We start from the raw sequence: 14074 nt of genomic DNA, 5'->3' as shown, positions 1-14074 counted from the left end.
TGGTAATTTAGATCTCAAGATGAGAAGAAGATGTACAATACTTGTGACATTCTCCACCTGCTCCACTTTAGGGTTGTGCACATGTATCTCAGTCAAGCAATCATGTTTATACTAAAATAAACCACCCCCAAATGTTCTGATTATATACAGGTACAACCTTTTCTAGCATACTGAGGAAAAAAAAGAAAGGGAGCACTTAAGAAACAATGGTATTTAATTGATGCTTCTAAATTTGGTGGAGTTTTGCCTCCTAATTCTGTGAGGTCCATTACCTCATCTAATCCTGCAATAGCGTCCTGCTGAGAATGAGCTAGAAGTGAACCTCAGTAAGAGGTTAAAAATAAGACTTCACCATGAGAACATTTTCTGCATATGTCCTAAGAATTTCTCTCCTTAGAGACATCTGTTTGTATTTTTTACTAAATTCTGTGTGTCCTGCTAGCAAATACCTTCTATTTTTGTTGACAATTTAAAATAAGAATGTATGGTTATAATCTCTCAAATGGCCAGACAGTAAACATTAGATTTTTCAAGTATTTCAGTGTCTGCAGCCTGTATTTTGGCTGCTTTTCTCCGTATTCTCTGAATTGTCTGCAAAAATATGCCTGGAGAATAGCTGCAGGGTTACTCATTAAAAAGGATTAGCACCTTCCCCATCTCTTTCATGCATTCAGATACTCAGAACTAAAATTGCATGAGCTGTTTCTCTTGTTAAGTACTTAAACTGTTGCTCACTACTCCTGGCATCACTCTTCTCCAAATTACCTTCCCATCACTCAGTAGGTTTTTTCCCCTACATAATGCAAGTTTACAATGCATATTTGCTTCTAAAGGTTGAAACATGCTTTGCTGTATCTGGACCATTTGATGACTTTCTGCATATGAATATTCCCGGCCCTGTCCAACTAGCATGCTGCATATCTCTCCATGTGTTTCCTAAGTGCTGTTTATCCATTTGTCTGTGGATCCTTGTACATTGTTGAGAAAGCATCCAGGGCCTGGACTCTGGATGAAAAAAGCCAGAGAAAATGCCAGTTAGCACTGAAACTCCTCAGGGACCAGAGGTCTGCCTCAAGAGGGGATCTGTTGGAGGGAGAGCCTGCACACTGAATGGAGGCTGCAATGCCCTGTTCATGACTGCATTAATTTTAGATCAGCTGAACCAGTTTTCTCCTTGCCAGCCTCTAAAGAAGCGTCGCTCAGCCGTACTTTCCCTCGCTGCCACATTTCAACACAAAAACAGGCTTTCTGGTGGTTGCAAATGGATGGATGTGATTAGCAGACACATGACACAAATCAAAACATTAAAGGGTTTAGAAAAGCAGGTGCAGATTAACACACTGAATTTGCAGGAAACTACGCTGAACCGATACATTGGCAATTTTCTGTTGTCTAAACAAAGTAGGAAATACCACAGATATACAACAGCAGTGTTGCAAAGGTCATATTAAAAAAAAAAAAAAAAAAAAAGGCCAAATACATTATTACAAACATGGCATGAAATCAAAGCACATGCTCTCCCCTCTTCTCTGTCCCACAGTATTCAACTGCACTATAATCCTGAAGTCCATCACGTGTGCATGTCCCTGAGATTATTCTTCCTTAGGGCATTAGTAGTAGCCAGAGTTAGTTGTGTCTCTTCATTGGCATCATGCTTAATACGTGTTTGCTTTGTGGAATAACACTGTCCCTAAACTCATGTTTTTCTTTGTGTTTAACTTTGGAGTGAATTACTGCACCCTTGCAGGGTTTTTAAAAATCTGAACTCCTTGGAAAACTGGAAATTTTACATTATCCCAACATCACAAAATTATAGACCCATAGAATAGCCTGGGTTGGAAGGGACTTAAAGATAGATCATCTAATTCCAACCCCCCTGCCACAGGCAGGGACACATTTCACTAGACCAGTGCTCAGAGCCCCATCCAAGCTGGCCTGGAACACTCCCAGGGATGGAGCATCCAGTTTCTCTAGGCAACCTGTTCCAGGGCCTCACCACTCCCACAGATAAATATTTTTTTCTTATTATCTAATCTAAATCTACCCTCTGTCAGTTTAAAGCCATTCCCCCTTGCCCTTCTCCCTACGTGCCCGTGTAAATAGACTCTCTCCTTCTTTCTTGTAGGCTCCCTTCAGGTACTAAAAGCCACGGCTTATTTGAAATGACACAAAAGCACTGAGCAGAGAGAATGCTTCTCCACAACACTTGTAACGCTAACTCAGTATGAGCTTACCATAATAGCAATTATAGACATAAAGCCTATTAGATCATCTTTAAAAGCCACTCCTTGTCTGAGGGGAGTTTACAGCTTCTGGTAGTAGTACAGGTAGCCAGCACGAAAGAGACCATTTAAGTTTCCAGTTGACTTAGTGGCTTAAAGGGCTGAGTTTAACAAGGCCAGGGCTATTTTTTTGCATGTACTCACTTCTCTTGGTACCCTCAGCAGTTCAGCTGTGTCCCCAGAGAGCTTTGCCAAGAGGCAGCCCTGGTGCTTCAGTGCACAGGGTGGGCTGCAGCCACAGACACTTTATAGAGGGCAGACAGCTGCATCAGTGGGGAGTCAGGCAACCACAGACTACAACAGTTTGATAAAATCACCATCATTAGTAAACTGTCACGAACCAGCCTCTTCACAAGAGGTCTGTTTACGTGATTTCAATTAAATTCCAACTTTTTAATCAAAAGTTTTAAGCATGTGTGTATCTGTACTTTGTTATTGCTTTTTTTCTGTCATGAATTAATTTGATAAAAAAATGCTTTAGGAAGCTTAATATTAAAGCCATAATATCGCTGACAGAATTAAGTAGTTGTTCACAAAGATCCACATACTCTGAACTTTGTTAAGAATGTTTATTATTTTCAAAGTTTAATAACCTTAGTTTTAATTGCAAAGCAAAAATCCAAGTATAAGACCGGCAACAGCAGTCAGGAATAGATCAAAATTCCACCTTCATTAATGCCACACCAAGTATTGGTGTCACCAATTGTCACACCACACATTTTCCACTCAGATCTGAAATTTCTGGGGGAGGGGGTGGTCACCACTATTTTCCATTTCAGACAAAACCAAGGTAGAGAGAGCGCAAGGCTGTAACTTGCTCAGTATTATTGGCTAAACCAGTACCAGAAGTACAATCCCCATTACTCAGCCCACAAGTCCAGATGCTGGAAATTCCCCTCTCCTTTCCTGTCCGTCAAAGGGCGGCAGCCAGTAATGACCGTGCCCGCTGTGCTCTTCCCTCCCTGCCATACCTTACCTCTTGCAGGTCCCAGAGAATGGGGCCAGAGCAGCCTGCCTTCAGCCAGCCCACAGCTCCGTGTCCTCACGCAGCAAATGGTGTTTACCACAGGCGAGGAGACCCCCGAGTACGTCAAAAACCTACACGGCTTTATTTCGGACTGAGGGAAACCCAGGACGAACGTCTACAGAATAAGAAGGGAAACAGAAGGCCAAACGTCGCCCTCGGGGCCCTCCAGACCTCCCTCCAAGCGGAGCCCACAGGGAACAAGTCCCTGTCCTCTCCCTGCACCGTACCGGAGCCCCCCAGCCTCCGGGGAGGGCTCCCGAGCGCGCACAGCCGGCCCAGCCCCGGCACACTGCGCTGGCAGCGACCAGGACAAGTGAAAGATATTCAGTATCCCCCCCCATAGCGAAGAAGCCCCCGGCACTGCGGGAGCGGCAGCCCGGGACAGCCCCAGCCCGGCCCCCGGGGACCCGCTCCCTCCGACCGACTTCCGCGTCGGGGACCCGTCTGCGCATGTGCGAGCGGTACCGGCACCCCCCCCACCCCACCGGCCGTCCCTGGCTGTACCACTGTGTACCCAACGTACGGGTAGAGGCAAAGGAGGGGAGCGGTTCCAGGTAGCTCTGCGGGCCTCAGTCCCGCCTGAGGCTCCTCACTGAGAAACCTGTTCTCTTCTCGAGACTACGGGTGCCCTCCAAACTCGCTTCTCACCCAGCTCCCGCACGCGATCTACCCCAACTTCCCCCGGGGATGTCCTGTGGTACATGCCGCTCCCAGCTGATTCGGTAGCTTGACGAAACCATTGCGCTCAGGACGGGGGGAGCCACGGTGCCGGAGGGGGGAACGCATTGTTGCGCGAGGGGCCGAACGGCGCTCCGGGGAGGGCGGGCGCGCGCCGCTGCGGCACCGGAGCGGTCACCGGCACCGGCGGGCGGGCGGCGCCGCCGCACGGAGCTCCGCGTTCCCGTGGCGCCCCGTCTCCGCTCCCCTGCCCGCCCCACCGGCAGGGCGCGGCCGGGCCCCCCCGCGCCCTCCCCTCCGCCGCGTCCCCAGTGGTGCCGCCCGGCTCCAGCTGACCGGCCTGGAATCCCGGCCGGGAGCCGCGCGCCCCCCGCCCGCCGCCGCCCCGCGCCCCGGCCCCACCATGGGAGACGCCGGCAGCGAGCGCAGCAAGGCGCCCAGCCTGCCCCCGCGCTGCCCCTGCGGCTTCTGGGGGTGAGCCGGGCCCGGGGCTGGGCTGGGGCGGAGAGGGACGGAGGGGGGCGGGCGGCCAGGCGAAGGGCGAGGCGGCGGGGGGCCGCGGCGGGGGGGGGGGGGGGACGGGCCAGGTCGTAACCCCGGCCTCGGGCCTGTGGCGGGGCTCGAGCCCGCAGCTCGGCGCGGGGAGGGGGCGGCCCCTGGCCCCTGCCGGGCGGGCCGCGGGGGTTTCCCCCCCTCGGAAGAGGGATGTCGCCCTGCCTGTGGGTGCCGCGTTCCGGGGGGCCTGGGCCGCGGTGTCGGCGGTGGCTCTTGGCTTAGAGGCAGCGGGTGTCCCGGGGGGAGGTGGCTGCGCTGCCCCCGGGCGCGGGGGGGAGGGGGTGCCGAGGCCGCCCGCGGCCCCCCCGCTGCCCGGACACTGCGGCCTTCCCGGCAGCCCGGCGGGGGAGGCCCGAGCGCTTCCCCAGGCACGCAGGTTTCCTGGAGAGGCCGCCCCTCCTCTGGGGCTGCGGGCTGCGCTCGGGGGCCTGCCTTTAGCTCCTCAAAGGCGCAGATGAGTAATGCGGGCCCCTGGGTGCCCTGCTGGGTGTCCCTGACACATCCCTGCCCTGTGCCCGGGAACGGGGAGCTGTTGCTACAATTCACGCAGGGCAGCATAACTAATGAGGGAAAAAGGCTAAGGACAAAAACATACTTCTTTCTCCTCCTTATGAAAGCGAAGTGGTTCATAATAGATAAGGCCCTTGTTAGCTGTTGCTGATACCCTTTTAGGAAGAAGGAAGTAAGGGTCATTCCTGGTTGCCAAAGGCTAAAAAAAAGAGTAAACCTGTTCCTTCCTAAACTCCCACCTCTAGGGTCATGTCTGTTGAAGATATTTCCGTTACTGATTTTTTTTTTTTTAAATCAGATGTGCCGTGGGAGATGGTATTCTGGCAGGTACACATTGTCATAAAGTGCCTTTAGTGCCTATCACAGCAACATTAGTCCCTAATGTTCTTATTTATGGAAAATTCAAAGAATATGTGACTAAATAGACTTTTGAGGGCCCACCGGAGATTTACACTTGTCTGTGATTGTACCTTCTTGGGATTTATGTCATGCAGTTTAAGGTACTCGGGGGAAGTGGAGGCTGAGAGAAAAGAGATGCAATAAGAGTGATTTAGTGATGTCACTGTACATTTGGTTGGTTTATTGAAGTGGCAGGATTTTAAATGAAATTCTATTTTTGAGTTATGACAGAAGCCTGAATTGCAACAAATGCCATGGCCCTGTTGGGAGTGATCTTGCAAGACAGATTATAAACACATAGTAAATTATTTTGTTTATTTTTGTTTTGTGAGGTTCCCATACTTGGGTCTGATATTTTTTATAAAGTAATGGAGAACGAGTTTTTGCTATCTCTAATACAGTGCACTGACTTCTGTAACATGATACTTATGGGAGAATTGTAGAAAGTTGAAAGTGAACTTTTTCTTTGGGCTCAACTTCTTGGCTTGTTCAGCATGTTTAGATAATGAGAAGAAAATCTGGTGCTTTGTGTTCAAGGATCTGCTTAAGAAAACCGATTGCTTTTAAAACTGATTTTTTTTTTTAACATGCTTTCCTTGCACAAGTAGATATCAAGTGATATTTTTTTGCCCTCCCTTTTTTGTTCCCCTTCAGAGTGCCATCCATGCAATGGTGGTTTTGTGTGATAATTTTGAAAGACAGCACTGTGGAACAAACCCCTCACTTTTTCCACCAATACAGTGAATGGATTAGCCTGCTTTTCAGTCTCTTTAAGTGTTTGCCAGGTGCATTTTAATACACAGTGGCAAAATACATATCTGTTTTTCCACTTTAAAAAACCTGTGCTGTCAGTTTCCAGAGTTGATTGCTGTACTTCTCAGTCCTGAAAAAGCTTAAGTGTCTACATGACCTTATTTACCTAGGCCTTGCTAGTGCTTGAACGAATTGTCTGGTAAATCAGTGCAGATGTGCCTTTCTATTGAAGTTGCATTGTCAGGAGTTCTTAAGGGGTTACAGTTTTATGCCAGCTTTCTGAAGTAAGTTGTGATAGCAAAAAGACTTACGTTCATCTGAAGTTGAAATTCTGCCTCTCCAGATGTCAGCTAGGGTTATGACCAGCAACATGTCTAAAGACAGCATCTTATCCGTGACTTTGATGTCATCTTAATGTCTGTCAAGTCATGTTTTGGAACAACAGGGCCAGGACATTTAAAGCTATGAAAACTTGTAATTTAAAGCAGTAGTTTCCATTAAATTTGTAAATGAAGTGATGCAGAGGAAGAGTTTTGCTTGTGTTTCCTGGTCCCTGTCCGTGCAATGGTTGAGAGCCATTTCACAGTTCTTCTTGAGTGAGCCCAAGCCACATAGGCAGCAGAGCAAGTCTGTGTCTGGGGGGGTCAAACAATAAGGTCTAGATTTTACCAGGTATAAAAGATGAATTTTTTTTTTTTTAATTTTTAAATTGATTTTATGCAGTGCTTAGCTAGGACTGTTCATAGTAAGATGCATGCTTTCTGCAGTAAGCCACAGTGACAGGAAACATTAAGGAGGAGACTGAAAGGAGTATTAAAATTGAAATAAGCTGTGGGTTACTGTGCTAAGGCTTGCCCATTGGTTGAACAGGGAAAGCAGCTCCAGAGACACATGCTGATAGTGGTGGCATGCAAAGAGATTACAGGAGCAGACTAGTATGTACTATTGAATTGAAGTTGGAGGGGTTCTTCTTTTAAAAGACTTGGGTTTATATTAGAAATTCAGATCCTCTAGGTTTCAAGAATCTCTAGAGACTGGAAAACTACTAAACTCTTGATGTTTCAAGATCTAAGAGACTGAAAAATGAACAGCTGAAAGAAGAGACTTTTGAGTGAGGCTGTTAAGAACTTCTGAAACATCTGCTTAAGGCCAACAGCTAACGTTTGCTTACCTTTTGTTGAAGATCATGGAATCCACCCTTAAATCTGCAGACTTGCCATTCTTTTTAGAATCTCCAGCCTGTCATTTCTGCTCAAGTAAAGTTTAATGGGGTACTGAGATGATCTTTATATTTTACAAAATCGTTTCAGTTACCCAGATAATCTCAATTGGGAAACTTCATCAGTACTCATGTTATTTATGAAAAATTCACACAACTTAGTGTTTGGAAATATTTTGCTCCTCTTTCTCCCTATTTTTATATCTTCAACTTCAGTCATTAGAAATGATCTCACTATTTATTGAAATAGTCTTAGTGTACAAAGTTTGGAAAGGGTTCAGTATGCAAGTTTTTATTTTAGATTACTTCATCTAAAATATTCTGTGCTTAACTTATGATTCTTATTACCTGGAAAAATTGTTTTTTGTTTTTCTGGTTAACAGACCAGAGAATCATAGAATCGTGTAATGTTTATTTTTTTCTTAGACTACTGGATTTCAGAAACCTTTCCTTTATGGTGTATATGTACTCGAGGTTCATACATGAACATTTTACTGGATATATTATATTCCAGTTAAGCCTTTTTGCTTATTAAAGATGAGGGATTCTTTAATGACCTACGTGTTGGCAATTTCCCTTTGGCTTTTAAAGGACTCCATGAAGGTTTCACATGTGAGTGAAGCCATCAGAGGGCTAGGGATACTGCTGTTAAAGGGTTATATGCACAGAAGGGACTTGTAAGCTGGTGGTAGCATACATATACTGTGAAAGAAGTATGTCAGAGAGGGTAATACTTTTACAATTGTGTTTGTACTGTAGTGACTGCTGCTTATCTTTCTTATTGTCCAGACCGATACCATACCACTGCATTTAGTGCCTAACCAGAAAAGAAGGAAATATGTTAATAGACATAAAACAAACGAATTCCATTTTTGAAATGGTGGCAGCCAGCAGGAAGTTGATTGAAAACACAGTATGATTAGTTTCATCTCATCTTAGTTCTGGCAACTATAAGATACTGTAGTCAGCTAAAACTGATAGCAATATTATTTGAGTAGATGCCAGCGGGGGTTTTGCAGGATGTTACCATTTGCTCTGCCTTTCTCGGGCACTGCGTGCATCATATGTGATGAGACGCTGTGCCCCAAGCATTCTGTGCAGGCCCAATTCAGAGTTTATTTCCGAGTCTGGATTTTCCAGTCGCTTGTGTATCATCAGGTCCTTGCCATGCCAATCTGGCTCTTTTCTCAATTTTGTTTGCTAAAATTAAACATTTAATCAAATGGTGACTCATTTAACATAAGCATGTTGAGTTTTTGAGTGTGTATCACCAAAGCTTGCTTTTAGCTTCTAAACAAACAATGGTTATATATATGCCATTTAGAAGTCTCTTTTCTGACTAGTCTTTTCTTTTTTTGGTGATTACAGTTGTTCATTCCATAGGAACTCTCAATGTTCCTTTTTAATAAACAGTGCCTTTTTAATAAACACTGCCTAATCTCATAGGCAGTGTAGGTCATGGTGAATGCCTAATGCCTCCCTAAACCTAATTTTCCTTTCATCATTGTTGCAACCTCACATAGATGTTCCTAAATGAGGCTTGAGTAAACTGTTGAAATATGGACCGTTCCCTCTGGGAATTTGTTTTCACTGGGCTTGTATCGTGCAGTTCCTTAGCCACGCTTTCACTGGCTGGCACTTTGGATCAGATGCCGGAGTAAGCAGTGAATTTATTGGTTTATGTGAGACAGTGTACTCTATTTTGCTCTTAGGTTAGGTCTAAAAATACTTGAGTATTGTATTTTTTTAATATTATGCATGAATGTATTTAATAGTCTGTCAGATCCTTGGGTAAAAGAACTTGAAGCAGTTTATATTTAAAACCAGCATTAACTGCTGTAATACTACATCTACTGATGTGTTGCGCTAATAGCAGTGACAAGCTATATAACTGAAAAACAGAGTCTGATGAGAAATTGATTTATTTATGACTTTCCTGCAAAGTGCTGAGTATGATAAGGGGTATTGGAGAGACACTAAAATCATTTGCTAATTTTAGATGATACTGAGAATTATAAGATAGAGAAGCCTCTGTCTGAGGAGAGAGTAGTGGTAAGGAATTGAGCTTTGTCATGTTCCCTGTTTGAATAAAAATATGCAGGATAAAGAATGATAAATTGTGATTTCCCTCAGTTATACTACAACTAGAAGGACATCTCAAATAAAGTCAGAAGATAGAAATTTTTTCCACTTTTTTGTGCAGTGAACACTTGCCTCTTGCAACTGCAGTTGCAAGGTACCACATTTCTGCTGAGTTTTCCATTTGCTGTGGAAACTTACCTTGTGAAATGAGGGTTACTGGCGCTTGAAGTAAAAGCAGATGAACTGGATTTAATACTTTAACTGTAATAAGCTCTTTTCTAGGAATGTGAAAACAATGCCTTCTTTTGCAGTACTTAATAGAATAGACAAAACAGAAAGGAGATTTTGTTATTTAATGAAAACCAGCTGTTCTGGATCAGACCAAAGATACATCCAGCCCTGTTTCTGATTTGGATGATCAGTGATGCTGAGGGAATAAGCGTAAGGACAGAGCAAACATGCAGTGATACTTATCTTGGTATACCTCCTTTGCTTCTGGCAGTCTGACATAAGGTTGTCCTCTGTTTTATAGATTTATAGCTTAGTAGGTCTTACCTATTTTTCAATAAATTTGCATAATGAATTGGTGAGGCCATATGTACTCTTGACCCTTACAATGTCCTGCAGGAAGATGTTCCATAATTTAACCATTCTCTTTATGGGGAAAAAAAGTAATTGATTTTGTTTCCTTTAAACTTGGTGTGTGATAATTCTAAGGAGTGAATAAATTCAAACAGCTGGTGTATGAGGGCGTTTTATTTAAGAAGATCCAAAAATAAGCTTGCTTGATTAAAAATGTCTGTTAACTTAGTGGAGCCAGAATTTGAGGAAAAAGCCCTCTTGCTTAAACCATGAATTTATTCAAAATCTGTATATAAAATGTTTTATAAATATTTTCTAATTTTAAATGGGTGCTGTGTTAATTATAGATGGGTGTATCCAGCACCTTTTAATCTAATTGTAACTTCCTCATCAGTCAGAAAGAAATTCACTGTCGTAGCTGCTGTTCTTACAAGTGGAACAAACAAGTAAGAAGTAGATTGTCCTCCTTTTAGAAGCTTGGAGGAGTTAAAAGTTACTCTGTCTAGGTCACCTTCCAGGTTTCTGTCTTCCTGTGTGACAGTACCTTCTTTGTGTCTTCTGTAAACTGTGATTAGTCAAAGGTATTACTGTTTGGGCAGTGCTGACAATTACTCCACAGTTAGTGCTATGAAATATCTGTCTTAATGCTAATTGGTAAAATGTTCAAGTGTTGTATGGTACCCCAGATGTGTTTTGTGTAATGCTTCATTTTGATGGAGATGCTTTGGGTTCTCAAAACTTTATAATGGTAAGCCCAGTCAGTTAGAGAGTTATAATACAGGTATCAGTTTTGGGGAAATACTGCTGCTGATTTTAATTCCATAAATTTCAAACAATTTACTACTTCTGTGGAAATTTTATGTTGATATTGTTGCTGCATGTTGGACAGCTGTTGAAGTTTCAAATTGGTGGAAGCCTCATGACTCAGTATTCCTTTTAAGGTGTTGAAATCAGTGATGCAAAACATTTAACTAGAGAGAATGATCCTTGATTGATGTATTTATTGGACATGTCTGGTTTTGACTTGAATGTTTTCACTAACATGCTATATGCCATTAGTGGATTTTAATTTCTTTTTAAATTAGAAGTTACTGCATATAAATAGACACAGCCTTTCTTTAGAGCCAGTTGGTAAAAATTATGAATGTGATATACTTTCTCAACCAATTACTGCTTATGTTCTTTGAAGTTAAAAATATAATTGTGTTCATGTGTCTCCTCAAATATGCAACCTTGACTGATATAATTAACATTGTACTTGAGAAGTTAAGACAAATGTCTTGTGAGTGTTGTTGGACAGTATTTGATCTTGATTGTGTTGAAACCCATACTTGGATTAAGATAAACTTCATATTCAGTCTAGGCTGGTAAATTACATTGATACTTTCTCCCTTTTTTTTCTCCTTTTTAACTGAAATGTCAGAAATATTTCCTGTTTTGTATAGGCAGGGCTCACTCTGCTTTTGGAAGAAGAATTGAAAATCCAGTAGTAGCTGCAGCATGAATCAACTTCTCTTAGTGATAGATCTGTGAAGAAACTTAGAGTAGCTGCAGATATTAAAATGGTATCTCCTCAGGACACTGAGAAGGCCACATAACAAAATACTGTTAAGGACACCATATGCAGTGAATAATAAATGGTTCTGAAAAATGAAACCTTTGTGTGAATGACCGCAATGGTTTCAGGCTGTGGAGATGACATTAATGTACAGAAGTACTGGGTTGGTATTTTTAGGTTCTGCAAAAGTGCCCAATCATTATCTTCTAATTTAAGATTTTGATGTAAAGCTATTTTTGTAAGAGAGGTGGATCTTTTGTTTGAAGTGGTGGAAAGTTTATATGCTTAATGCGTGTAGGAGTTAAACTTGTATTTAACACTTTTTTTAAATCTTGAAAGTCAAACAGTGTATTGTAATGCATAGCTCCATGAACTCCAAGTTATTCCTTACCTGTAGTCACAAAAACATAGTAGTTGAAGAGTTGCAGTATTCCATCAATTGGAGAAGGAAGATGTTTGCAGCTGTGTGTTCAGTTTCTGTTTATAGCGTCTGACTAGTAGCATTGTGGTAAGTGCAGTACTTGCCTGTACAGAGAGATCGTATTAGAAAATTGTTGATGGATTTTTACACTTAATTTGTAATCTGGCATCTTCCCTGCAGCAGAGAATGCTGCTCCATGTTATTTATGAAAGACTTTTAGGTATCCTGTTTGATTCCATCTGTTTTATCTGGCTGCCATATGCATGCTATGAACTTGAACAACGTAAGTCAATGCAAGGAAGATAAATTTCAGTTTCTAAATATTGTAGTATTTTTATTAGTGTTTTAAGGGAATTTATTTCTAATATTACTTTCATCAGTGTTATGTCCTTTAATAAATGTACTTTGGCTAGTGTTGGATTTCCAGTGTTTGTGTGGTGTAAATTAGAGACTAACTGGAAGTAATGAAAAATTTTGAATGGAGATAAAAACTGGTTTTCCAAAAATAATTTTAATAAGCAGTCAGACGAACAGAGAAAAAGAGTTTGGTTGATGATTACCGTCTTTAGTTTTTGTCTCTATAGATTATATAGTGTCTAATGTTGGGTGAGGTGTTTATTTGAAGGCCTGTCCTAGTAATGTATATATTTAACTTCTGCTTGGTTGAATGTACTATTTAAGTTGAAAGTCCTATTTAAGTCCTAAGCATCTAAGGAAGGGGGAAGAGAAAGGAGCACAATTTGAAGCAGTGTTTAAAAGAACGAAAAGCAGGCTGGTTTCATGATAACCACCTAATTGTGCCCTTGGAAAAGTAGAATCCAAAGTCATGTCCTCATTGACTTAATTGCTAAAACACAACCGTCCTTCACAATATGACTGTTTCTGACATCAACTCTGTCGCCATTAACTGCAGCATTTTTATCTCTAATTATATATTTAGAGGTGTCTCAGAGGAAACTGCATATATAAAGTAGGCAAAATGCTGTCATTTAGTGAGAGTCCCTCAGTATTGGAAATTGTATTGTCCTCTAACTATTGATTAGATGCTATTTTGGTCCAAAATAATGTCAATATTAAGGAGCCTGGCTTTTTGATAAATCAGTTAACTGTCTTTGAAACTTTTCTTTAACAAGTATCCACTATTACTCGGTGAAATGCATTTTTTAGCTGAAGCAAGAAGAGTTTTAGGTTGGGTACTGCTGACACCAGTGTGCAGGACAAGGCGTTGGTGATGCTTTGTTCATTGCTTAATGCCCTAGTGTTACCTTTTCCTTAGTAATCTCCTGCAGTGAACTAATGGACAGCAATGGTTTCCAAAATTGTCCGGGTGTTAACAAATGCTTGCTTATTCATGCAGATAGGTTTCAAATGTTCCCCTGAATTGTTAACTTGTTCATCAATTTAAAATCTATTAATTTCTATTTGAAGAATAAGCTTTTGACGGTGTACTTCTATGAAGGAATTAAAGCATTTCTCAGATAGCATGTTTCTAAAATGAAGGTTCTCTCCAATTTTAATTTGCAAGCATGTTAGTATAATGATTCCATTTTTAATAGGAAAAAATATGGAAAGGATCGTAATTTAATTTTTTAAATGCTCAGAATTGTACAAAATTTAAAATACATTCTAAAATTCTTTGAAGACTCTGAAATCTTGGTTTTTTTTTTTTTTCTTTTTTTTTTTACATAGATATGTGGATGAACCGTCATTTGTGCTATAACTTATAAAGGGCTTTTAGGATTAGTCCATGTATACTCAGTACCTTCCCTGGGTGCTGACTCATTTTTGAACATTTGAAAGAAAGCAATTAAGAATAATATTTGAACACTTCAAATATATTTTTCTTGGCATTGAGACTTTGTGATTAATACTTCTTGGCAAAATAATTGAAATCAAACTTGCCTTGGAAAAAATAATTAAAATGGAGCAAGTCGACTCATTTTATTTAAGGAAGTGGACTAACTCTGCTGCTTGTTAACTCCTGGTGTTGTCGAATACATGTGGAGTG

General features: G+C 41.9%; 1 protein-coding gene across 2 annotated transcripts in view; it reads left to right on the top strand.

The window, feature by feature from the left end:
- The first annotated feature begins 3656 nt into the window (after positions 1–3656).
- ZFAND3 (zinc finger AN1-type containing 3) overlaps positions 3657–14074 on the top strand; it is a 136167-nt gene continuing 125749 nt past the window's right edge. The window contains exon 1 of one of the 2 annotated variants that reach the window (XM_042022939.1): positions 3657–3863. In XM_042022939.1, the coding sequence (XP_041878873.1) occupies positions 3760–3863 (104 nt within the window). In that variant the 5' untranslated portion in view covers positions 3657–3759. Of the gene's footprint in view, positions 3864–4303; positions 4462–14074 lie in introns of those variants that run through there. The other variant, XM_042022940.1, reaches the window with a different exon arrangement.

This window comes from Corvus kubaryi, unplaced genomic scaffold (assembly GCF_017639235.1).
Source record: "Corvus kubaryi isolate FWS band 111438036 unplaced genomic scaffold, C.kubaryi_AGA036_p1.0 37232, whole genome shotgun sequence".
Taxonomy (NCBI): domain Eukaryota; kingdom Metazoa; phylum Chordata; class Aves; order Passeriformes; family Corvidae; genus Corvus; species Corvus kubaryi.
This window is presented reverse-complemented; position numbering and strand designations above follow the sequence as displayed.